Source organism: Nerophis lumbriciformis, linkage group LG26, assembly GCF_033978685.3.
Source record: "Nerophis lumbriciformis linkage group LG26, RoL_Nlum_v2.1, whole genome shotgun sequence".
In the NCBI taxonomy this organism is placed as follows: Eukaryota; Metazoa; Chordata; class Actinopteri; order Syngnathiformes; family Syngnathidae; genus Nerophis; species Nerophis lumbriciformis.
In genome coordinates this window covers 12,565,578-12,591,128 of record NC_084573.2, presented here as the reverse complement: position 1 = coordinate 12,591,128, position 25,551 = coordinate 12,565,578, and the positions used below count along the sequence as shown (strand labels likewise).

General features: G+C 40.6%; 1 protein-coding gene across 1 annotated transcript in view; it reads left to right on the top strand.

The window, feature by feature from the left end:
• Positions 1-25,551, top strand: part of LOC133623885 (rho-associated protein kinase 2-like) — a 123,120-nt gene that overhangs the window by 77,045 nt on the left and 20,524 nt on the right. The window contains exons 17-27 of the mRNA XM_061987352.2: positions 6,283-6,442; positions 6,709-6,869; positions 11,070-11,254; positions 11,331-11,400; positions 11,520-11,623; positions 13,537-13,723; positions 19,229-19,322; positions 19,433-19,527; positions 21,930-22,118; positions 24,361-24,529; positions 25,196-25,263. Coding sequence (XP_061843336.2) covers positions 6,283-6,442; positions 6,709-6,869; positions 11,070-11,254; positions 11,331-11,400; positions 11,520-11,623; positions 13,537-13,723; positions 19,229-19,322; positions 19,433-19,527; positions 21,930-22,118; positions 24,361-24,529; positions 25,196-25,263 — 1,482 coding nt within the window. The remainder of the gene's footprint in view (positions 1-6,282; positions 6,443-6,708; positions 6,870-11,069; positions 11,255-11,330; positions 11,401-11,519; positions 11,624-13,536; positions 13,724-19,228; positions 19,323-19,432; positions 19,528-21,929; positions 22,119-24,360; positions 24,530-25,195; positions 25,264-25,551) is intronic.

The following is a 25,551-nucleotide window of genomic DNA, read 5'->3' as shown; positions in this document are numbered from 1 at the left end:
TTCTTCCGCCATCGCAGCCGTTGTGGTAGTTCTTAAAATCTACCATCTTCTGCCTGCTTCGCCGTTGAGGTCTTCCCCGTATCCCTGGCTAGGGGGCAGTCAGGTACTAGGCCTTTGCCAAGGGCCACCTGGGGTAACAGTAGTAAAGGGGTTAACCTCCTAGTGCCCCAAGACCCCATAGAGGAGCCTCCACTGCCGGATGCACTTTAACGTCATGCCCAGGACACAAAAGTGTCTGCACCGGATTATAAGGCGCATTAAAGGGGTCATATATATATTTCTTTCTACATAACATGTAATGGTGGTTCTTTGTTGCAAAATGTTGTTATTTACGTGGCTCACCTTCGACAGCGTCTTCTCCCCGTCATCTTTGTTGTAGCGGTGTAGCGTGCAAGGACGGGAGTGGAAGAAGTGTCAAAAGATGGAGCTAACTGTTTTAATGACATTCAGACTTTACTTCAATCAATAACAGAGCAGCATCTCCTCATCCGTGGCTCACTTGTGCAACAACAACACCGGAAATGTGTCCCGTGAAAAAACGTCAGACCGGAACTCTCTAATATAACTAAAGTTCCTTGGGTGAATAATGTAAAGTCACTACACCGGTATGTTTTAGCGCTTTCATGGCGAGTTTACTGACAGATATAAGTAAGAACTTTACACTACTTTATATTAGAAATGGCAACAGCGGAGGATGAATGTCACATAACAAGAAGATAAAGACAAAAAAGAAGCTTATGGACTACAAAGGCGGACTCGCGATAATTTTCAGGACTTATGCAGATCCCAAATACAGATCAGCAGGTACCAAAAGGTAAGAAAAGTTGCTTTTGCATAATATTGCGAAACAAAACGTCAGATAATGTTTTACACCATAATAATACTCGTAAGTTGAAGCACAGTACAATCCATGAAGAGGTGCGGCTTCATAGCTTACCTAAGTCGTACTAAAACATTTTGATAGATTTTTGAGCGCTTTGTGTAATGTTCTATATTTTCAATGGAACATATAACATTTTGGTGTTGTTTACTTGAGTTTGCAGTCTGCACGTATGTGTGACTGCCATCATATTGCAGTCTACACGTATCTCTTACTGGTCACACTTATCATTTCACCATGTACCAAATAAAATAGCTTTGTGATCGGTAAGCACAACCAAAATTATTCCGTACATTAGGCGCATCGGGTTAGAAGGCGCACTGTCGAGTTTTGAGAAAATGAAAGGAATTTAAGTGCGCCTTATAGTCCGAAAAATAAGGCATATACAGTTAAACACTATCCTTAAAGGTGTCATACTATGATTTTTTTCTACATTTAAAACACATCTTTGTGGTCTACATGACATGTAATGATGGTTCTTTGGTCAAAATTTGGCAAAGATGATCTTTTACAGACCGATTTCAAGCTCCTTTTTGCCCTTCTCTTAATTTTGCGGGTGGTCTTGTTTACGTGGTTCCACTTCAACAGAGTCTTCCTCTCGTCATTCATAGCGAGTCTGACCAATATAAGTTTGAACAATACGCTACTTTGTATTGGAAATGCCAACAGTGGAGGATGCAAGTGCTTGTATGAGCCAGTATAGACTTAGACTTAAACAAACTTTAATGATCCACAAGGGGAAATTGTTCATTGTATGCCCCACAACAAGACGATAGAGAAAAAGAAGGAGCTTATTGACTACAATGGCGGACTTATCCCAAGCACATAGACCAGGGGTCCACATTACGTCGATCGCGAGCGACCGGTCGAATGTGGAGGGTGTGTCAGTCAATCACCAGCCAGGCATTAAAAAAATAGACCTAAAAATTAGCGATCATCAATCTTCAACCAAACTTAACCCCCCCCCCTCTATAGCCCACACCCCGTATTGTAAATAATGTAAATAATTCAATTTATATACTGTGATGATTATCTTGTGTGATGACTGTATTATGAAAATAGTATATATCTGTATCATGAATCCCCGACTTAAACAAGTTGAAAAACTTATTCGGGTGTTACCATTTAGTGGTCAATTGTACGGAAGATGTACTTCACTGTGCAATCTACTAATAAAAGTTTCAATCAATCAATCAAAACGTCACTTCGTCACTTGATTGACGTTCACGGCACCCAAGGATCTTGTGAGATGACACTGGCTGCTGCCAGATCATTATTAAGAAAAAATGACCGACAGGAAGGCGAGAAACAATTTTTATTTGCCGTCAAATCTCTAAAGACCGACTGCACAGTTCTTGTCTTTACAATAAAAGCCATGCTTCATCCTGCCTGCGCTAACAAAATAAGGGTCTCAGAAAGCTGGCGCACACAAGCTAACAAGCTACGGAGTTTGCCGTCAATGTATTTCTTGTAAAGTGAATAAAAACGAGTATGGAAGCTGGACAAATACAAACCCCGTTTCCATATGAGTTCGGAAATTGTGTTAAATGTATATATAAACGGAATACAATGATTTGCAAATCATTTTAAACCCATATTCAATTGAATATGCTACAAAAACAACATATTTGATGTTCAAACTGATACACTTTTTTTTTTTTTTTGCAAATAATCATTAACTTTAGAATTTGATGCCAGCAACACGTGACAAATAAGTTGGGAAAGTTGGCAATAAATACGGATAAAGTTGAGGAATGCTCATCAAACACTTATTTGGAACATCCCACAGGTGAACAGGCAAATTGGGAACAGGTGGGTGCCATGATTGGGTATAAAAGTAGATTCCATGAAAAGCTCAGTCATTCACAAACAAGGATGGGGCGAGGGTCACCACTTTGTCAACAAATGCGTGAGCAAATTGTTGAAGAGTTTAAGAAAAACCTTTCTCAACCAGCTATTGCAAGGAATTTAGGGATTTCACCATCTACGGTCCGTAATATCATCAAAGGGTTCAGAGAATCTGGAGAAATCACTGCACGTAAGCAGCTAAGCCCGTGACCTTCGATCCCTCAGGCTGTACTGCATCAACAAGCAACATCAGTGTGTAAAAGATATCACCACATGGGCTCAGGAACACTTCAGAAACCCACTGTTAGTAACTACAGTTGGTCGCTACTAAGGCTGCAGCTAACGATTATTTTTCTATCGATTAATCTATAGATTATTTTTTCGATTAATCGGTTAATCTATAGATTTTTTTTTTTCGATTAATCTATAGATTATTTTTCCTTTTACCGATTATTTTTTTTTATTTAAAATGAAGATGAAAAAATAAATTTAGGCCAGTTTTTTTCAAAAGGCATGACTTATTTACAAAAAAAGAAAGTATGGCCACTCAGTCAACATTGACAACAACATGACAAAATATTCTGTAACAATGTAAACATTTAAAACTTTTAATATTTAACAAAATTAAAAGTAGCTTATTTGCTTTTTAATGTGCAAATATAAAAGTAAACATCCAGTGCAAATCTTAATATTCTGCAATAGTATAAGCATTTCAAAAGTAAAAGTATTGCTTATTTTGCTTTAAAATGTGCAAAAATAAAGATAAACATCCAATACAAAAAAGTGCAAAACGAAATATTCTGTAACAGTGTAAACATTTCAACAAAAGTAAAAGTATTGCTTATTTTGCTTAATAACACGACAATGATAGTATGATTAAAGTGAAAGTTAATTGTTCGTTTGTACATAGTATATGTAACTGTTAATGTTGTAAAAGGTATTTGCACAACTATTTAACGTTAGCGTCTTTGTAAACACTGAACAGGCACGCCAAACGCGCCTCTCAGAGCGAAACAGTGTTTTAGTTTATGAATTTACAACGCAGATACAAATGACACATTCATGTTTTTGTGTAATGATGACAACGTATACTCACGCGGACGATTGACAAGTTGATGGTGATGGCAAGAACGCTGTCGGGTGTTTTCTTTTCAAATGTTCTTTCATAGCCGTTGTGCTGCTATGATAGGCCGTTTCTGCTCGACACAGTGTGCATACAACAACTGTCAAGTGTTTTGCTTTTTTCGCTGTGCTTATCCCACACTTGAAGGGATGTACTAATGCTGAATGTGGCTTCTGGATTTCACTCAAAAGACCAGACCGTAGTTACTTTTTCCTTTTATTTTCCTTTAGTTTGCAACAGTTTTTCCAACGAAGAAACAGCTTCTTTTTTCTTCTTTAGTCTTTTTAGCAGTCTTTAGCAGTGTTAGTAGACTTTAGTTTCTTTAGCTGTCATTAGCTGTCTTTAGTAGCCTTTAGTAGCCTTTAGCTTCTTTAGTAGCCTTTAGCTTCTTTAGTAGGTGAAAATCCTTTAAGGACAAAACACCACAAGATTAACATGCTGTAAAAAAATCAATCAATTATCAATCCCATAATTTACAATTATTAATTAGGCTATCAAACTCTTAACCATTAAACAAGTGCAAGGTAATGGACACATCTTTTCCCTTTAAGTTAAAACAGATTTTAAATAAATTATCTCAACATAAATGCACCAAGATACATATAAAATACATTTAAACCCAGAAACACAATAGATAAATGCAGCAGAAAACCCAATATGCAAATACATAAATACCTAACCAATTAACCACCTATTTAGATACATATTTAAAATCCATATTCAATATAAATATATTATTAAATTAGCAGTGAAACACTCAATCTTAAACGCTGTCTACTGGTAGAAAAATGCCCCTTTTTCTATGCCCTCACCAGCAGCCAATGATCCAACACAGTTAAATCCAACACTTTAAGTTGAGCGACTTCACCCTCCTGATGAAGCAAACTGCTCCAACATTTATCAAACTAAGCAAAGAATATCAACACTAAACAACAGTTACACAAAACACCGTGTGTATTTAGCCTCCAGACTAAACACGCTACATGCACACAACTCCCCCGCACCCCCATCTCACCAGCGCAACAGGTGCGCCACACCCACAAAGAGAAGTAAAGTGCAATCTTACCGGCTGTCCGTTCAGCTTTTGGTTTTGGTACACTTTTGGCACAACTCTGGGTTTTCTGTAATGAACTAAACCTTTTTCCACTCTGCGCTGGCGTCTTTTGTACTCCTTGATTTGACACAGCGGTCTAATTACCGGGCTCGCGCACCAGCAGATGAGACGGGAGCGCGCCGCATTATACCTGCGCGTGAACGTAAACTGATCGGTTCTGATCATCTAAGCCGACTGGCCGAAATAATGCCGAATTAAATACATTTCCTGGGGTTGCCTAGGTGAATAGGGATGCGGATGTGCTCTAAGATAAAATATAATTTTATTAAGTGGGGTTTGGCTGGTTGCTAAACAGCCACGGTTGCGAGCTCGCGCTTCAGCTGACGAGACAGCTGTTCGCCGCTACAACATTATTAGGCCGTTTATTGAAATACTCCCACACTTTTGACGACTTTTGGCGTGCTTTTTTCCCCTCGCTCGCACCGCTCGCATCGTCTGCTTTGCGCTCCGATAGAAAAGAGGCATTCCATTTTTATTTAAATTGTATTTGATATGCCATTGATATTTTTAAATTATTATTATTATTATTTGAAACTTGATTTTGCATGTCACTATAAAGTTATATAAGCCTTGCTTGTTCAATATTTAATGCAAAACTTATTTGGGTCCCTATTAAAAGGTTAATTTGTTCAACCTTGGCCCGCGGCTTTGTTCAGTTTTAAATTCTGGCCCACTCTGTATTTGAATTTGACACCCCTGGTTTAATGCATCCAGCGGGGCATCACAACAAAATTAGGCATAATAATGTGTTAATTCCACGACTGTACTATCGGTTGATATCGGAATCGGTAATTAAGAGTTGGACAATATCGGAATATCGGATATCGGCAAAAAAGCCATTATCGGACATCTCTAATCCTGATGCAGTAAATTAATTCATGCAGACACTTTCTATTATGTTTTTTCCTTCGAGAATTCATATATTTAAGTAATATGCAACTATGATTATTTTAGACATGTTTATACTGAGAAATATTTAGTTTTAGACTGCAATATTGTTCGAAATAAGGACACTTACTACGTACATATGTCTCGCATGTATGCTACTGTACGCTTAGCCTACCATGTTTAAATTTTGTTAATGTTTTTCACTAAAATAGAAGAAAAAAACAAATTTGTGTGCTTATTTGGGTACTTTTCAATGTTAACTGGATGTCCAGCTATGCACAAGTAAACGCACTGCAGGCCTGCTTGTATCAGAGATTTTAGATGCTAGCCGATATCATCCGATACATGTTTTTTTTGCGGATATCATTATCGGATGTGGACACTCCTAATGAGAATTTACAGTCTGTAAAATCTGCTTTGTCCGTTCAGGCAAAGAGCAACCAAGAGATTGAGTTGACGTTCAAGCTGAAGTCGGTCCAGCAGAGCCTGGAGCAGGAGGAGACTGAGCACAAGGCAACTAAAGCAAAGCTGGTGGACGAAAACCAAAGTTATCAGTCTATCGAGATGGCGAAATCTGCCTCCTTGAAAGGTGAGGCGAGAGGAGGTGCACAACTGACTTAATTTATTAACCATGTGACGACATCATCGTCATCATCTACTGTTTACATCTTGATCAATTACAATAAAATAGCAATCTGGCTTGGAATAAGGAGAATCGGGGTCTCTTTTATTACTCGGTGACCCTTGAGCACCCCTTTTTAATGAGCTATAAACTACAATTACACTGTACAACAGTAGGGGGAGCCCTAGTGCAAAAAAATCTCGTCTCATGTTGGCGCTCACCTTGTGTTGCAGAGCTGGAGCACACGCTTCAGGAGGAGCGCGTCCTGAAGCAGGAGGTGGAGACAAAGCTGCTACAGCTGAAGAAGGATCACTCAATGCTGGACTGTGATTACAAGCAGATGCAGAACAAACTGGATGAGCTGCAGACACAAAAGGAGAGAGTTTCTGATGAGGTTTGTGGATGACAAAGGCAGCTCATGAGGGTTTTGCAAGTGGTGACCTGCCTACCATAAGTGTGACCTGAGTCACTCAGATTTTAGAATAGTGCACTGGTAATATACTAGTAAAGTAACTTTAAGAAATAGTTAAATGTCATCTGCAAAAAATAAGTAGTAGAGAGGCTTTTTTGTATTTATATACAGTATAATGCAGAGTAGGGCAAATATTTTGACTTGGGGGCCACATTGAGAGAAAAAATGTGTCTGGGGGGAACATGTGTATGTGTGTATAAATTATATATACACATTTAGCTGCAAAAACCTGCTGTACAGTATTTTTCGGATTATAAATCGCTCCGGAGTATAAGTCGCACCGGCCGAAAATGCATAATAAAGAAGGAAAAAAACATAAATAAGTCGCACTGGAGTATAAGTCGCATTTTTTGGGGAAATGTATTTGATAAAAGCCAACACCAAGAATAGACATTTGAAAGGCAATTTAAAATAAATAAAGAATAGTGAACAACAGGCTGAATAAGTGTACGTTATATGAGGCATAAATAACCAACTGAGAACGTGCCTGGTATGTTAACGTAACATATTATGGTAAGAGTCATTCAAATAACTATAGCATATAGAACATGCTATACGTTTACCAAACAATCTGTCACTCCTAATCGCTAAATCCCATGAAATCTTATACGTCTAGTCTCTTACGTGAATGAGCTAAATAATATTATTTGATATTTTACGGTAATGTGTTAATCATTTAACACATAAGTCGCTCCTGAGAAAAAAACTGCGACTTATGGTCTGAAAAATATGGTATATACTGCCTTTGCGTGCCGGCCCAATCACATAATATATACGGCTTTTCACACACGCAAGTGAATGCAATGCATACTTGGTCAACAGCCATACAGGTCACACTGAGGGTGGCCGTATAAACAACTTTAACACTGTTACAAATGTGCGCCACACTGTGAACCCACACCAAACAAGAATGACAAACACATTTCGGGAGAACATCCGCACCGTAACACAACATAAACACAACAGAACAAATACCCAGAACCCCTTGCAGCACTAACTCTTCCGGGACGCTACAAAATACACCCCCCGCTACCCCTAACCCCAAACCCCGCCCACCTCAAACTCCTCATGCTCTCTCAGGGAGAGCATGTCCCAAATTCCAAGCTGCTGTTTTGAGGAATGTTAAAAAAAAAATAATGCACTTTGTGACTTCAATAATAAATATGGCAGTGCCATGTTGGCATTTTCTTTCCATAACTTGAGTTGATTTATTTTGGAAAACCTTGTTACATTGTTTAATGCATCCAGCGGGGCATCACAACAAAATTAGGCATAATAATGTGTTAATTCCACGACTGTATACATCGGTTGATGTCGGAATCGGTAATTAAGAGTTGGACAATATCGGAATATCGGATATCAGCAAAAAAGCCATTATCGGACATCTCTAATTGAAATACTTTCTATAGTTCAAGGCTTACGGTAATTTAAAAACAGCACTGAACATCATAATGGCGGCGACAGTTTTGATGTTAAAGGTCTAAAAAAACGATGTAAAACGTCCGGCGGGCTGGATTAAAAATCTTAATGGGCCGTATTTTGCCCAGGTCTGGTATAATGAATAGATGCCATGTCATACCAAAGACTATAAAAATGGGACCCATTACCTCCCCGCTTGGCACTCCGCATCAAGGGTTGGAATTGGGGGTTAAATCACCAAAAATGATTCCCGGGCGCGGCCGCCGCTGCTGCTCACTGCTCCCCTCACCTCCCAGGGGGTGATTAAGGGTGATGGGTCAAATGCAGAGAATAATTTCACCACATCTAGTGTGTGTGTGACAATCATTGGTACTTTAACTTTAATGTATTTATATTAGGTATTTAGATGGGCCTTTTATATGAAAAAACAACATAGGTATAAATCCTTATTTAGGTAAGTTGGTGCTAAATGTAGATTTGGTATTGAAATATTATATATTTTTTAAGCCACATCCAGCCCATTGAGGCAGAAAGACAGTAGGGTCTGAGTGAGTTACACCCTCTGCTAGTCACTGTCAAGTAGTAAAAAAAACTATAATATAGCTGTAGCACTGGGATGGGCAATTAATTTTTACCAGGGGCCGCATGAGCAACCTGAGCACTGCTGGAGGGCCACACGGACAATATTTCAATTAAATTTTGTTCAAATTATTTTTGATATACCATAAGATAAATAATAATAATAATAATTTCATTCAATCAATGATTCAATTCAATGATTGATAGATTGAAAAATTTAATTTAACCTAACTTATCTTTATACAAAAGCAGATGGCTTTTGGAGGTTTTATTTTTAACACTTTCTTACACAACACTTCCTGATGTATAATACAATGCAAAAATGTCAATTTCTGTCACTTTATCCTGCATCCTCTTTGTTGTGAACGTAGCACGCAAAGAAGGAGGAAGCATTGCCGTTGCGGAAATGAGGAGTGAGGATGGACGTGCGTGTGGAAGGAACGAGATAAGTTGAGCTGTGTTAGTATAGGTTGCTCAATAAAAGTTTAAAAAGAGCGTCAGACTTGGTGTGCACTTCTTCTGGACGCTACAATTGGTGTCAGAAGTGGGATGAAATGCCTCCCAGTTCGCCTTGCCATCAAACCTGGGAGTCTTCATTGAGGGCGGAATTCCCCCATGCCAAGCAGCGTGTCGACGCTGCCTCTCTCCTTCCTCCCTCTCTCTGTCTTTTTGCGGCGAGCTCCTCACGTCCGGGATTCACACAGACATCTGCAGTCGCTGCCGGCACCTTAAGTCCCCACTCAATGTTCTTCCCCTCCCGTTCAATCTTGACAAAGTCGCCAGGAAACACCGTGTGCACGTACCTCCCGATGACGTAGCAGGCTGAGCACACAGGCAGCGCAGTATGCTCACACAAGCAGCGGCAGTATGCGCAAAGTTTTACTTCTGACACCAATTGTAGCGTCCAGAAGAAGTGCACACCAAGCCTGACGCTCTTTATAAACTTTTATTGAGCAACCTATACTAACACAGCTCAACTTATCTCGTTCCTTCCACACGCACGTCTATCCTCACTCCTCATTTCCGCAACTCAAGAACACAACATCAACTTCAGCAGGTTGTTACACTATATTCTTTAAACACAGCAACCTGTGTACCACAAATTAAGCACACGGCTTTACCTTTAATTTCTGTAAAGAAATACTTGGCAGTCCATGTCTTGTTGAAAACACCCCATTCGTTATCAACTTTTCTTTTTTTAGCGTCTCGGGGATAACCAGGCATCACTTGTCGCTGTGCACCTTCACTCACAGGTTACACACGGACATACGCCCATAAATAACACTTTTCAAAATAAAAGCAGCACAGTTTAATTGCACGCACGACATAGATGTATTTTGTCATTTGTTATTGCCGCTGTTCACATTCACTCACAATCGCGCACTAGCATACGTCCTGACGGAGGCAGATAATTACATATATCCATATTTGTGTGTTACTTCTTTACTTTCATAGTCATATTACAAAAAGCTAGTGTTCTTCCAGTTCTCTTTTGGTTGTCTACAAGTACTGTGTGTGTCAACCTTGAGCTCAGAATGCAGGGAGTAAAAATACTCCTTTCTCTTATCTTATCCTGTCCTGTCTCTTCTCAGAGTAGAACAATGGACGTTTGTATTACTTCTGGAGGGTGAGGGCGAGGGACACATTATAGAAGAGTGTTTTCCGTGATGTTAGTCAGACCATCTTAGCTGCGCTATTGAGTGTTCTGTGCTAGGGACTGGTCTCATTTTATTTCCAAGGCTTTGGAAATAAATTACAAAATACCTATTCTGTCTCTGGTGGTCCTTCTTACTCAGCTTATGTGTCATCAAAAGAACTTGGGATTGACCAGCAACTTAAATTCCCTGGGAGGAACATCTGGTCCAAACGCAACAGTCCACACAGAAGTAATACAAACAACGCTTTTCAAAACAAAAGCAGCACCGTTGTATTGCACACTCGACATAGATACTTTTTAAAATGTATTTTGTAATTTATGGTTGGCCTCACGCGGGCCAGACAGGGACGCACGAAGGGCCGGATGTGGCCCGCGGGCCGCAGAATGCCCAGGTCTGCTGTAGCATAACCATACATTATCATCATCCAGTTGCACAATATCATCACTAATGATGAGTGCTTTTGCAGGTCAAGAACCTGAGCCTGCGCATGGAACAGGAGATCCACAAGCGCGGTCTAGCCCAGAGTGAGCTGAAAATGGAGAAACAGCAGGTGACCGTCCTGGGAACCTCGGAGAAGCAGCTCAAGCAGGAGCTCAACCAACTCCTGGAGATGAAGCAGGTCCTGGACAAACAGAACCACGACATGCGCAGGTCAGACGACAACACACGCTTACCGGTGATGTATGGCAACTGTTCGGGGAATGACAGATTGATGGTGCTGTTACAGGGAGAAGCAGGAGGCGGATGACCTTTTGAAGGAATTAAAGGACCAGCTGGAAGCAGAGCAGTATTTCACGGTATAATATATATCGTTTTTCTACAGCGACTGCTTTGCAGACAGTAGTGCTACTTAACCACTAAATATGCTACATTTGTGCTGTCAAATGAATAGAAAATCCTGTTTTTTCTCTGTAAGACCCTTTACAAGACGCAGATCCGCGAACTGAAAGAGGAGTGTGATGAGAGGAACCAACTTCACAAAGAGGCTCAGCAACGTCTGGCAGAATACCAGGAGGAAAGGTAGCTGCAGGCTGAAAAGGCGGATAAGTAAAACACTGCATGAATATTCAAGTATTACACAAGAGTAACTGGGTTGCTTGCTTCAGTGCTTCCCCCTGTAGTTGTGAAATGTAATTGACTTTTAAGCTACTGGCTGTTTTTCTGTTCTTACTAGTGAAGTTGGCACGTTGTGTAAATGGTAAATAAAAACAGAATACAATGATTTGCAAATCCTTTTCAACTTATATTCAATTGAGTAGACTGCAAAGACAAAATACTTAACGTTCGAACTGGAGAACTTTGTTATTTTTTGCAAATATTAGCTCATTTGGAATTTGATGCCTGCAACATGTTTCAAAAAAGCTGCCACAAGTGGCAAAAAAGAGACTGATAAAGTTGAGGAATGCTCATCAAACACTTATTTGGAACATTCCACAGGTGAACGGGCTAATTGGGAACAGGTGGGTGCCATGATTGGGTATAAAAGCAGCTTCCGTGAAATGCTCAGTCATTCACAAACAAGGACGGGGCGAGGGTCACCACTTTGTGAACAAATGCGTGAGCAAATTGTCGAACAGTTTAAGAACAACATTTCTCAACCAGCTATTGCAAGGAAATTAGGGATTTCACCATCTACAATCCGTAATATCATCAAAAGGTTCAGAGAATCTGGAGAAATCACTGCAAGGCCGAAAACAAACAGTGAATGCCCGTGAATTTCGATCCCTCAGGCGGTACTGCATCAAAAAGCGACATCAGCGTGTAAAGGATATCACCACATGGGCTCAGGAACACTTCAGAAAACCACTGTCAGTAACTACAGTTTGTCATTATATTTTTAAGTGCAAGTTAAAACTACTATGCAAAGCGAAAGCCATTTATCAACAACACCCAGAAACGCCGCAGGCTTCGCTGGGCCCGAGCTCATCTATGATGGAATGATGCAAAGTGGAAAAAGGTTCTGTGGTCTGACGAGTCCACATCTCAATTTGTTTTTGGAAACTGGGGACGTCGTGTCCTTCGGAAAAATGAGGAAAAGAACCATCCGGATTGTTATAGGCGCAAAGTTAAAAAGCCAGCATCTGTGATGGTATGGTGGTCTATTAGTGCCCAAGGCAGGGGTAACTTACACATCTGTGAAGGCACCATTAATGCTGAAAGGTACATACAGGTTTTGGCGCAACATATGTTGCCATCCAAGCAACGTTACCATGGACGCCCCTGCTTATTTCAGCAAGACAATGACAAGCCACGTGTTACATCAACGTGGCTTCATAGTAAAAGAATGCGGGTACTAGACTGGCCTGCCTGTAGTTCAGACCTGTCTCCCATTGAAAATGTGTGGCGCATTATGAAGCCTAAAATACCACAACGGAGACCCCGGACTGTTGAACAACTTAAGCTGTACAACAAGCAAGAATGGGAAAGAATTCCACCTGAAAAGTTTCAAAAATTGGTCTCCTTAATTCCCAAAGGTTTACTGAGTGTTGTTAAAAGGAAAGGCCGTGTAACACAGTGGTAAAATGCCCCTGTGACAACTTTTTTGCAATGTGTTGCTGCCATTAAATTCTAAGTTAATGATAATTTACAAAAAAAAAATTTTGTTTCTCAGTTTGAACATTAAATATCATGTCTTTGCAGTCTATTGAATTGAATATAAGTTGAAAAGGATTTGCAAATCATTGTATTCTGTTTTTATTTACCATTTACACAATGTGCCAACTTCACTGATTTGAGGGTTTATATTACAAGGTCGTATATTATCACACTGTTTTTGAAGTTGTTATTATAATGTTGTCATTTTTTTAATTGAATGTGTTTTTTTCTGTCTATTTTTACTTTGTACGAAAAAAACAAACAGATTTATACTATTTTCTTCACCACTTTGAATTGTTAAGTCACATCTTCTTCTTTTGCTTTTTTTCTAACCACAGGGAATCGCTTGCATCCCAGCTGGAAACCAGTCTGACCAAGGCAGACTCAGAGCAGCTGGCTCGCTCTGTCGTGGAGGAGCAGTACTCAAGTCTGGAGAAGGAGAAGATCATGAAGGAGCTGGAGATCAAGGACATGATGGCCAGACACAAGCGGGACCTTGGCGACAAGGAGGCCACGATCAGCTCGGTGAGAACACACTGGATGCGTATACATATCATAACAAGCGTATACAATAATACAGTTGTACTTCGGGATATGACTTTACTTGGATTTGTGACACTGGTCATTCTTTGATAAACTTGTATTGTGAAACAGCGTTGCTCCTTAAAATGTATTAAAATACATTTAATGACCAAAATAGCACAGTTTTAATGTGCAACATGACTTTTATTAACAAAAACGTTTAACAGCTACAGGCAGCTGCAGTAGTTTTGGGAAGAAACAATAATAATTTACTGCATTTGCCTTGGAGAGCGGACTTCTACGTTATCTCCTTCGAGCTGCTTTATCCATCTAACACACTATCTGCAGCTTCTCCATATTTTCGTGGATAAATGTCTGCCGTTTAGATATTATTCTTGCGTCCTGGTTTGGCATGGTGCAGGCTTGCAATGCTACACGGTCAGTCATGTTTTTAAATCCAAGGAATATCCGCTCTTTCCTTCACACTTTCTTAGTTCCCAATACTTTCAATGATTCGAACAACAAAGTTATGTGGATCTCTCGCTATTAGCTATGACGAGCGAGTAAGATTGAATGTTTTGGTCGGATCTTACGAGTTTCACTGTGAAGGCTCTTTACCCAAATTTTTGCTCACAACCTAAAGCCTAACAATTAGCCGAAAGACAGCTCAAATACCGAAAAACTCTTGAGATGATGCACGCGTATCCCAAGGTTCCACTGTAATTATTGTTTTAAAAATATTATTATTTTATGTTAGATTTATAAAAGATTACCCAATATTACGGTACTACTCTTAAACATGCATAATTAGTATGGGACTTGTCCCACTTAGGTCAATTATCTTGCCGTAGGAAGTCATTAAATCCCGAATTAAGTAAAAATTAACTAAGTTTTTTCTTCCTCTTTTTGACTGCTTAAATAAATATTTTGCTTACCGTATTTTCCGGACCATAGGGCGCACCGGATTATAAGGCGCACTGCCGATGAATGGTCTATTTTTTATCTTTTTTCATTTATTAGGCATTAAAAACCTCTTAAGGCCCAAGCTGTTTGTTTACATGCTTTTTTTTATTTCTCTTTGCTATTTGGGCTTATTGGACCCTAATTGGAATAAAAACTAAGAATCATCTTTTAAAATGATGTACTTAGTCCATAAGTACACAAATGTGTACTTCATGTGTAGTGACATGCTCATTTTTATTTTTACACTTTTTTTTTGTATGTTATACTCTTCTGATACCACCAGATAGCAGTATAAGTATCCACATAAGCGGCCATAAGACCCCAATACAGTAGTGTACACAATTTTGGAAATACCGTATTTCCTTGAATTAGCGCCGGGGCTGTAATTAATTTAAAACCTCTTCTCACTCCGGCGCTTACCAAAGGCATGCGGTAAATGTAAGCATGCGCTAAATATTTCAAAACCTCTTCTCACTCCGGCGCTTACCAAAGGTATGCGGTAAGTTTAGGCATGCGCTTATAAATTTGAGTGTGATGTAAGGATACCATCATGTAAAAGCACATTTAATTAAAAAAACGTTATTATGGTCTTCCCTTTACTTATAAATGAAGTCCATGCACCACTCCTTCTGACCAAAAGCATCCGATAACTTGTTTATAGAAGTCTTCCTTATCTTTCTTCAGTTTTACAAGTCTCTCTGTCTCGATGGAGATCTTCCTTTAATTATTACCTCCTGCTTCGATTGAAAGTCCAGTTTAGAAAACTGTTTTATTTTAGATATGTAATCATCCATGTTAAAAGTCTAGGCGAGAGGAAAAAATAAACGATCGCTGCTAACTGTTGCTGCTTGTTGTCACTTCTTCTGCAGCCGAGTAGTCGCAAAAATGCTCCCTGGGATCACTAGCGCCCTCTACCACCAGGAGGCGGGAGTCATTTAATGACTCATATTTGACACACGGAGCTACCGGTATATTAACAAAACATAGCTGCTTACTGTTCTTTTTAGCATATTCAATAGCTTGGACCTTAAATCCCTTTACCTTCTTCCCTTTATGCGATTTTAAATTATTGAAATTAGCCTCCTCCATTTTGGAAAATGATGCCTTGAAAGGTGAAGTGTCACTCGTGACGTGACGAGTTTGACCCGGCGGTAAAACGAGGCATATGCTAACTATTCTGCGAAACGAGTTTGACCCGGCGGTAAAACGAAGCGTGCGCTAATTATTTTGCTAAACAAGTTTGACCCGGCAGTAATTCTAAGCATGCGCTAATTATTTTGCGAAACGAGTTTGACCCGGCGGTAATACGAGGCATGCGGATAATATATACCCTGCGGCAATTCAAGGAAATACGGTAAGAGCTAAAAGGTGCTGTCCACACATGTGGCCACTAAAGCCTTTAGAGTTAAAGGAGTCATATTATTATTATTTTTTTCTAAATTTAAAACACTTCCTTGTGGTCTACATAACATGTAATGGTGGTTCCTTGGTCAAAAATGTTGCATAGATTATGTTTTATAGACCATCTTCAAGCCGCTTTCTGACAGTCGCTTCCGGATGCTCTGTTTTGTGAGCGGTCTTATGCAAGGACGGGAGTGGAAGAAGTGTCAAAAGATGGAGCTAACTATTTTAAAGACATTCAGACTTTACTTCAATCAATAACGGAGCAGCATCTCCTCATCCGTGGCTCTCTAGTGCAACAACAACGCCGGAAATGTGTCCTGTGAAAAACCGTCAGACCGGAACTCTAACAACTAAAGTTCATTGGGTGAATAATGTAAATTCACTACACCGGTATGTTTTAGCGCTTTCATGGCGAGTTTACTGACAGATATAAGTAAGAACTTTACACTACTTTTGTCAGGTTCAAACACTGATGACATCTATTAAATAAGACAAAAAGCAAGGAAATAAACAGAGACAGAATTCAATTTGGCTCAATTGAGGAGAAATGTGTCCACCTGTAACCTCTTACAGTGTCACCCACGCTCTGGCGAAAGATTGTAGGCCTCCTTTCTTTATTTGGACTTTCTCTGACCACATGTCAACAGCTGCTTCCAAAGGGACGGGGTCGTAAACAGTTCACAGAAAGGGTCGTAAAACAGTTCAAAGAAGAAGTTCGTAAAAGAGTTCAAAGAGAGGTTCGTAAAACAGTTCACAGAAGAGGTTCGTAAAAGAGTTCAAAGAGAGGTTCGTAAAACAGTTCAAAAAGAGGTCGCCTGGAGGGGAGTCGGGTCCTGCTTCCTCATCGCTTTTGTAGTTCTTGGGTCAGACAATATCTTTCTGTTTGATTACAATACATGAAAGAAACAGAACACCTTCATTTTGCTTCCTCCCCCTACACAGTGGAGTTTTACAAGCATTCTTCTTGGTAGGTTCAAAAACAGCTTTTACTCAATGTAACAAAGTTTTTGTGATAACTTAGAAACAATTATTCTAGCAACTTTATATTAGAATTGGCAACCTGTATAATCAGTGTCAGAGCTTGGTCCGCATTGCCGGCAGTAAGTCGGACCCGTTTCCAGTGAGGGTTGGACTGCGCCAGGGCTGCCCTTTGTCACCGATTCTGTTCATAACTTTTATGGACAGAATTTCTAGGCGCAGTCAGGGCGTTGAGGGGATCTGGTTTGGTGGCTGCAGGATTAGGTCTCTGCTTTTTGCAGATGATGTGGTCCCGATAGCTTCATCTGGCCAAGATCTTCAGCTCTCACTGGATCGATTCGCAGCCGAGTGTGAAGCGACTGGTATGGGAATCAGCACCTCCAAATCCGAGTCCATGGTTCTCGCCCGGAAAAGGGTGGAGTGCCATCTCCGGGTTGGGGAGGAGATCTTGCCCCAAGTGGAGGAGTTCAAGTACCTCGGAGTCTTGTTCACGAGTGAGGGAAGAGTGGATCGTGAGATCGACAGGCGGATCGGTGCGGCGTCTTCAGTAATGCGGACGCTGTATCGATCCGTTGTGGTGAAGGAGCTGAGCCAGAAGGCAAAGCTCTCGATTTACCGGTCGATCTACGTTCCCATCCTCACCTATGGTCATGAGCTTTGGGTCATGACCGAAAGGACAAGATCACGGGTGCAAGCGGCCGAAATGAGTTTCCTCCGCCGGGTGGCGGGGCTCTCCCTTAGAGATAAGGAGAGAAGCTCTGTCATCCGGGGGGAGCTCAAAGTAAAGCCGCTGCTCCTCCACATCGAGAGGAGCCAGATGAGGTGGTTCGGGCATCTGGTCAAGATGCCACCCGAACGCCTCCCTCGGGAGGTGTTTAGGGCACGTCCGACCGGTAGGAGGCCACGGGGAAGACCCAGGACACGTTGGGAAGACTATGTCTCCCGGCTGGCCTGGGAACGCCTCGGGATCCCCCGGGAGGAGCTGGACGAAGTGGCTGGGGAGAGGGAAGTCTGGGCTTCCCTGCTTAGGCTGCTGGCCCCGCGACCCGACCTCGGATAAGCGGAAGAAGATGGATGGATGGATGGCAACAGCGGAGGACAATCCAACAAGCGGTGCGGCTTCATAGCTTGCCAAAGTCGTACTAAAACATTTTGATAGATTTTTGAGCGCCGTGTGTAATGTTCTATTTTTTCAATGGAACATTTATAATGTTGGTGTTGTTTACTTGAGTGCAGCCGACACTTATCGCTTATGTTTGACTGCCATCTACTGGTCACACTTATCATTACACCATGTACCAAATAAAATAGCTTTGAGGTGGGGATGGTCAACCAAACGTATTCCTTACATTAGGCCAGTGGTTCTTAACCTGGGTTCGATCGAACCCTAGGGGTTCGGTGAGTCGGCCTCAGGGGTTCGGTAAAGACACATCTGACTTATCGTGTAAATAAAAACTTCTCCCTATCGGCGTATTATGGATACCCCCAAACAATGTTCCCTCTAATTTCCCATCTGATTTGCAGGTTTTTTGATTGATTGATTGAAACTTTTACTAGCAGATTGCAAAGGAAGAGAATACACAGTACAGTTTACACAGTACAGTACATATTCCGTACAATTGACCACTAAATGGTAACACCCCAATAAGTTTTTCAACTTGTCCACGTTAATCAATTCATGGTAATGTGTGTAAGGTGTGTAATTTGTTGTGAGTTCATGCACTGTGTTGGTTTTGTTCCTTGAACAAGGTGATGTTCATGCACGGTTCATTTTGTGCACCAGTAAAAAAACATAGCTTTTTCTTGAATTTGAAAAAAAACAACATTTTATTTTTCACTAAAGAAGGGTTTGGTGAATGCACATATGAAACTGGTGGGGTTCGGTACCTCCAACAAGGTTAAGAACCACTGCATTAGGCGCACCTGAGTTTTTAGGGAACAAAGGATTTTAAGTGTGCCTATAGTGCGGAAAATACAATAGTATTTTTGTACATTAATGCCAACAGTTGTTCACATGTGGTTTCCAAGTAAAGCCAACATCCTCTGTTGGCATGTTTAGATTAAGTAGGACAGGAGAATGTGTGTTTTCCAGTCAAGCACTGTTCTGCAACATTAAATTTTATCGTTGTTATAGCAACGCAAACTAACTCGTCTCATTCCCAGCTGGAAGAGTCCAACCGCACGCTCACCGTGGATGTTGCCAAGCTGGCCAGCGAGAAAGAGGAGCTCAACAACGAGCTGAAAGAACTGCAGCAACGTGAGTGTTATTGTTGTGGGACCTGCCAGCTACAGCAAATAGGAGCAAAATCAAGAAGAAAAAGGATTTTAGAATCTTTAACAATGAGCTTGTATTTGCTATTCCTGCAGAGCTCCAGCAAGCGAAGGATGAGGAGACAGAGATGAGCTCTGTCATGATGTCCTTTGAAAAGCAGGTGCAGAATGAAAGGACGCTAAAAATTCAGGTGTGTGTCACGCCGCCTCCATAAGACGGGAAAAGATCAAACTCTTTTCTTTACTTTCAAGAATATTTTTTCCCACAAGTTATTATTAGACGGTTTATCGGCTGTTACTAAAAACGATATTGGCCTGCAGGCTTGTGTTCAACTTGATACGCTAGACTTAGACTTAGATTTAGACTCAACAAACTTTATTGATCCACAAGGGAAATTGTTCCACACAGTAGCTCAGTTACAAAGGATGGAAAGGATAATGCACACAAGGGCACAAAAAGAGGGCGAAAACAGGAGGTATAAAGTAGACTAAAAATGTATCACTTATTATATATTATATATACAGTATATAATATATACTGATATATTATTAGAGATGTTCGATAATGGCTTTTTTGCCGATATCCCGATATTGTCCAACTCTTAATTACCGATTTCGATATCAATGAAAGACCGCTACAGACTGGAGAAACTGATCAGGCGGGCCGGTTCTACGATCGGAATAAAACTGAACTCACTGGTGACAGTGGCAGAGAAAAGGACTGGAAAAACTAGTGAGCATCAAGGATGATGCCAGTCACCCTCTGCAAACCAGTAGCCAGAGGAGCCTGTTCAGTGCTAGACTGCTTCATCCCAAGTGCAGGACTAATAGACTAAAAAACTCCTTTGTCCCACACGCCATTAGACTGTACAACTCCTCTCTGGGGGGAAGGGGGGGTACTAGGATGACAGGGGATGCAAAACAATAACAGTGGAATACTTTTTCATAACATGGTCACTGCTGCCTAGTTTCTCTTGTTATATTCTTATTTTACTGTTATATTTGTATTCTCATTGTTGCTTTTTATTTTTATTCTATTGTAATATCTTTCTATTTTGTTTCCATTTATACCCCCATTATTTACTTTTTACTTGTTAAATTCGATCTCAATTTTGTACACTGCTGCTGGAATTTTTATTTTCCTGAGGGAACTCTCCTGAAGGAATCAATAAAGTATTATCTATCTATCTATCTATCTATCTATCTATCTATCTATCTATCTATCTATCTAGCTATCTATCAACCGATACCGATATATACAGTCGTGGAATTAACACATTATTATGCCTAATTTTGTTGTGATGCCCCGCTGGATGCATTAAACAATGTAACAAGGTTTTCCAAAATAAATCAAATCAAGTTATGGCAAAAAATGCCAACATAGCACTGCCATATTTGTTATTGAAGTCACAAAGTGCATTATTTTTTTTAACATGCCTCAAAACAGCAGCTTGGAATTTGGGACATGCTCTCCCTGAGAGAGCATGAGGAGGTTGAGGTCGGCGGGGTTGGGGGGGCGTCCCGGAAGAGTTAGTGCTGCAAGAGTTTCCGGGTATTTGTTTTGTTGTGTTTATGTTGTGTTACGGTGCGGATGTTCTCCCGAAATGTGTTTGTCATTCTTGTTTGGTGTGGGTTCACAGTGTGGCGCATATTTGTAACAGTGTTAAAGTTGTTTGTACGGCCACCCTCAGTGTGACCTATATGGCTGTTGACCAAGTATGCATGGCATTCACTTGTGTATGTGAAAAGCCGTAGATATTATGTGACTGGGCCGGCACGCAAAGGCAGTGCCTTTAAGGTTTATTGGCGCTCTGTACTTATAAATAAATGATAAATGGGTTATACTTGTATAGCGCTTTTCTACCTTCAAGGTACTCAAAGCGCTTTGACAGTATTTCCACATTCACCCATTCACACACACATTCACACACTGATGGCGGGAGCTGCCATGCAAGGTGCTAACCAGCAGCCATCAGGAGCAAGGGGTGAAGTGTCTTGCCCAAGGACACACCGGACGTGACTAGGATGGTAGAAGGTGGGGATTGAACCCCAGTAACCAGCAACCCTCCGATTACTGCCACGGCCACTCTACCAACTTCGCCACGCCGTCCCTCTCCCTACGTCCGTGTACACAGCGGCGTTTTAAAACGTCATAAATTTTGCTTTTTGAAACCAATACCGATCATTTCCGATATTACATTTTAAAGCATTTATCGGCCGATAATATCGGCAGTCCGATATTATCGGACATCTCTAATTATTATATTGTATTATATTTGTATATATATTTGTGGCAACAGCATTTTTTTCTTACAAAGATCAAATGAAACTGCAGGAATATTGTGAGTTTTTGTAATTGACTTATTCCAAATGAGAAAGCACTGAAAACCATCTTAGTAACATGCATAAGTGGGTTCAAGTATTGCTCCCACAGCCGTAAATTTAGTATTGTAAACACAAATAATTTATTCAAAATGTCACCTATCATTAAACTATTAACCCCACAGACTGTTTTCAGTACCATTTTACTGTTATGCAAGTGTAAAAAGAAGTTAAGCACAGTGTACTTGAATCCAAACTATTCGATACGCAGGCCATCAACAAGCTTGCCGAGGTGATGAACCGAAGGGAGACGGTGAGGGGAGTCCACCGAGGCACCGACACCGAGGTGCACAGGAGAGAGAAGGCGAACAGGAAGCTGCAGCTGGAGCTGAGATCAGAGAAGGAGAAACTCAACAGCACCATCATCAAATACCAGAGAGAGCTGTCGGAAATGCAGGCGGTGAGTACGCCCACACGACGTAGACACAGAGTGATACATGAAGATATCCCTGAGAAGAAAAGGGATTTTATAGAACATATTAGTGGATCAGGACTCAAATATCTCTTGCAAAAATAACAGAGGTGTTCAGTTTTCAGCGGAAATGAAATTGCTTCCTCAGTAGCCTGCGTTCTTATCCTTGTGACGTCCCCTTATTAAAGTGCATTTAGCTACTTGCTGGTGTACTGTAGCAGTCTAGATTATCCAGGGGTCTCGTCTGTAAAAACTGTGTGGAATTCAGACTAAAAGTCTTATTACACCTCAGGGGTGTCAAATGGAGGAAAATCTGTTCACACGCGGGCCAGACTATTAAAATCATGGCATTAAAGCTACAAAATAAAGACAACTTCAGATTGTTTTCTTTGTCTTACTTTGGCCAAAAATAGAACAAACACATTCTGAAAATATTACAATAAAAATATAGAAAAAAGGTTTAGATCCATGAAGGAAAGAAGAAAGTGAATGAATGTTTATAACTGAATACATTTACATATGCATAAATATGTGTTTTCTTTTGTATTATTTTTTTAATGAATTAAGTAACATTTATGACAACATTTTCCCAAAACACATTATAGAATGTGAGATATAAGAGGATAATGCATACATTTATCATTTGCTTTCAAAACGCTTACAAAAAATTGGGACCCCATTTTTATGACTTGATGGGGTCCCTGGGACCCCATTTTGAAAATTCCTAATGCCAACACTGATGGAGTATTGGTGCGTTTAAAACAGCAGCAGGCGGCTGTGGCCTGCGGGCCGTTTCTAATACTAATCAAATATCATCGCGAAGGCCATAGGTAATTCATCCGGCCCACGGGCCTTGACTTTGACACATAGGCCTTACACAATGAATGAACCTCCATTCATTTCAATCAATTCATGAGTTTTTCTACATCACATACAAAACATTGTGCATTTTTTTGGCCTCATTTTATGTTTATGCAATCTTTATAAAGGAGGCCCCAGATTAAAATGAGTTTGCAAAAGCAATCTTTTACACCAGGGGTGTCAAACTCATTTTAGCTCAGGGGCCGCATGGAGGAAAATCTGTGCACACGTGGGCCAGACTATTAAAATCATGGCATTAAAACTAAAAAAATAAAGACAACTTCAGATTGTTTTCTTTGTCTTACTTTGGCCAAAAATAGAACAAACACATTCTGATAATATTACAATGAAAATATAGAAAAAAAGTTTAGATCCATGAAGGAAAGAAGAAAGTGAATGAATGTGTATTATTTTTTTAATGAATTAAGTTACATTTATGACAACCTTTTTCCAAAACACAATATAGAATGTGAGATATAACAGGATAATGCATTATTATTATCATTTGGTTTCAAAACGGTTACAAAAAATTGGGACCCCAAAGATTTACTGTGGGACCCCATTTTTATGACTTGATGGGGTCCCAGCATTTTGAAAATTCCTAGCGTCAATGCTAATGGAGTATTGGTGCGTGCAAAACAGCAGGAGGCGGCTGTGGCCTGCGGGCCGGTTCTAATACTAATCAAATATCATCCCGGGGGCCATAGGTCATTCATGCCTTGACTTTGACACATAGGCCTTACACAATGAATGAACCTCCATTAATTTTAATCAAATCATGTGTTTTTCTACATCACATACATTGTGTGGGAAACATTGTGCATTTTGTGGCCTCATTTTATGTTTATGCAATCTTTATAAATGAGACCCCAGATTAAATTTAGTTTGCAAAAGCAATATTTTTTATTTTATTTTTATTAATCACACCGTATTTTCCCTTTTGACTCCATACATCTTCCATTCTTGCTACCGATAAGACAATGGCGAAACAGACCGAGTTTATCCTACTCAGTGGCCTAGTGGTTAGAGTGTCCGCCCTGAGATCGGTAGGTTGTGAGTTCCAGCTCCGGCTGAGTCATACCAAAGACTATAAAAATGGGAGCCATTACCTCCCTGCTTGGCACTCAGCATCAAGGGTTGGAATTGGGGATTAAATCACCAAAAATGATTCCCGGGCGCGGCCACCGCTGCTGCCCCCTGCTCCCCTCACCTCCCAGCGGGTGATCAAGGGTGATGGGTCAAATGCAGAGAATAATTTCGCCACACCTAGTGTGTGTGTGACAATCATTGGTACTTTAACTTTTAACTTTACAAACCTATAATTCGGAGCTGAGAAAAACCAAATTGCACGTTTTTGTTTGTCGCACAGCTAATCGTAGAGGAGAACCAGGTGCGCCAAGAGCTCCAAATGACGTTGGCCAGCAAAGACAGCGACATCGAGCAGCTCCGGTGCCAGCTCACCTCCCTCAGCGTTCACTCCCTGGACTCGACCAGCATCAGCAGTGCCAACGACTTGGACGGGAGCGAAGGTTACCCAGGTACCGCCAAACATTTACTATTATTATCTCCTCTTCCTGTTTTCACTTTCAATCTTCTACACTTTTTCATTTTTTTTCCCCCCCCTCTTCCTTCCCCCTTGGGGCGTAGTGCGTATTACTCACTCACAAACCTCCGAATCAATGTCCTTCACCTACCAGCGCACACACAAATCAGTGCGCGTCGACACTCGGCCCGACCTCCGACGTTCTGCACACGCTCTCTTTGGCTCTGACTCTGAGGACTCTGAGGAATGTGAAGAGCGGGGCCAGAGTCCCCTGGCTCTCACCTACCAGCAGCCTGAGCCTGAGAGTGCAGGTGACCCTGCATGGCGGTTCATGGTGCACATATACATCAAATATTACATTTAGCTCAGCATGATGACTAATCCATCTTCTCCGTTCACTCTGCTTCTGCTGTGTCTTTTAATCCTGTTTTACTCACAGTTTGACTGTTATCAACAACATGGACAAAAGTTTTGGTACTCAGCATTTACAGTATGTGATAAATCAGGTGTTAAAGCATGACCCCTGATTGTTAGTTCTGCATATTACCAAGACAATTGTAAGCTTGCAACTTTGGAGAAGAACCTTACTTACTAAAATTGTGTTTAAAAGTCAATTAAATGTCATTAACACATTTCCCATTTGTGTTGTACTATCTTGTAGACTCCAGACTGGAGGGATTTATTTCACTTCCTACCAAGCAGACAAAGCGATTTGGCTGGGACAAAAAGGTATTATAGCAGTGATCATCTCTTGTGTACAAAACCCAAAACCAGTGAAGTTGGCACCTTGTGTAATTCGTAAATAAAAACAGAATAGAATGATTTGCAAATCTTTTTCAACTTACCGTATTTTTCAGAGTATAAGTCGCTCCGGAGTATAAGTCGCACCGGCCGAAAATGCATAATAAAGAACGAAAAAAACATATATAAGTCGCACTGGAGTATAAGTCGCATTTTTTGGGGAAATGTATTTGATAAAATCCAACACAAAGAATAGACATTTGAAAGGCAATATAA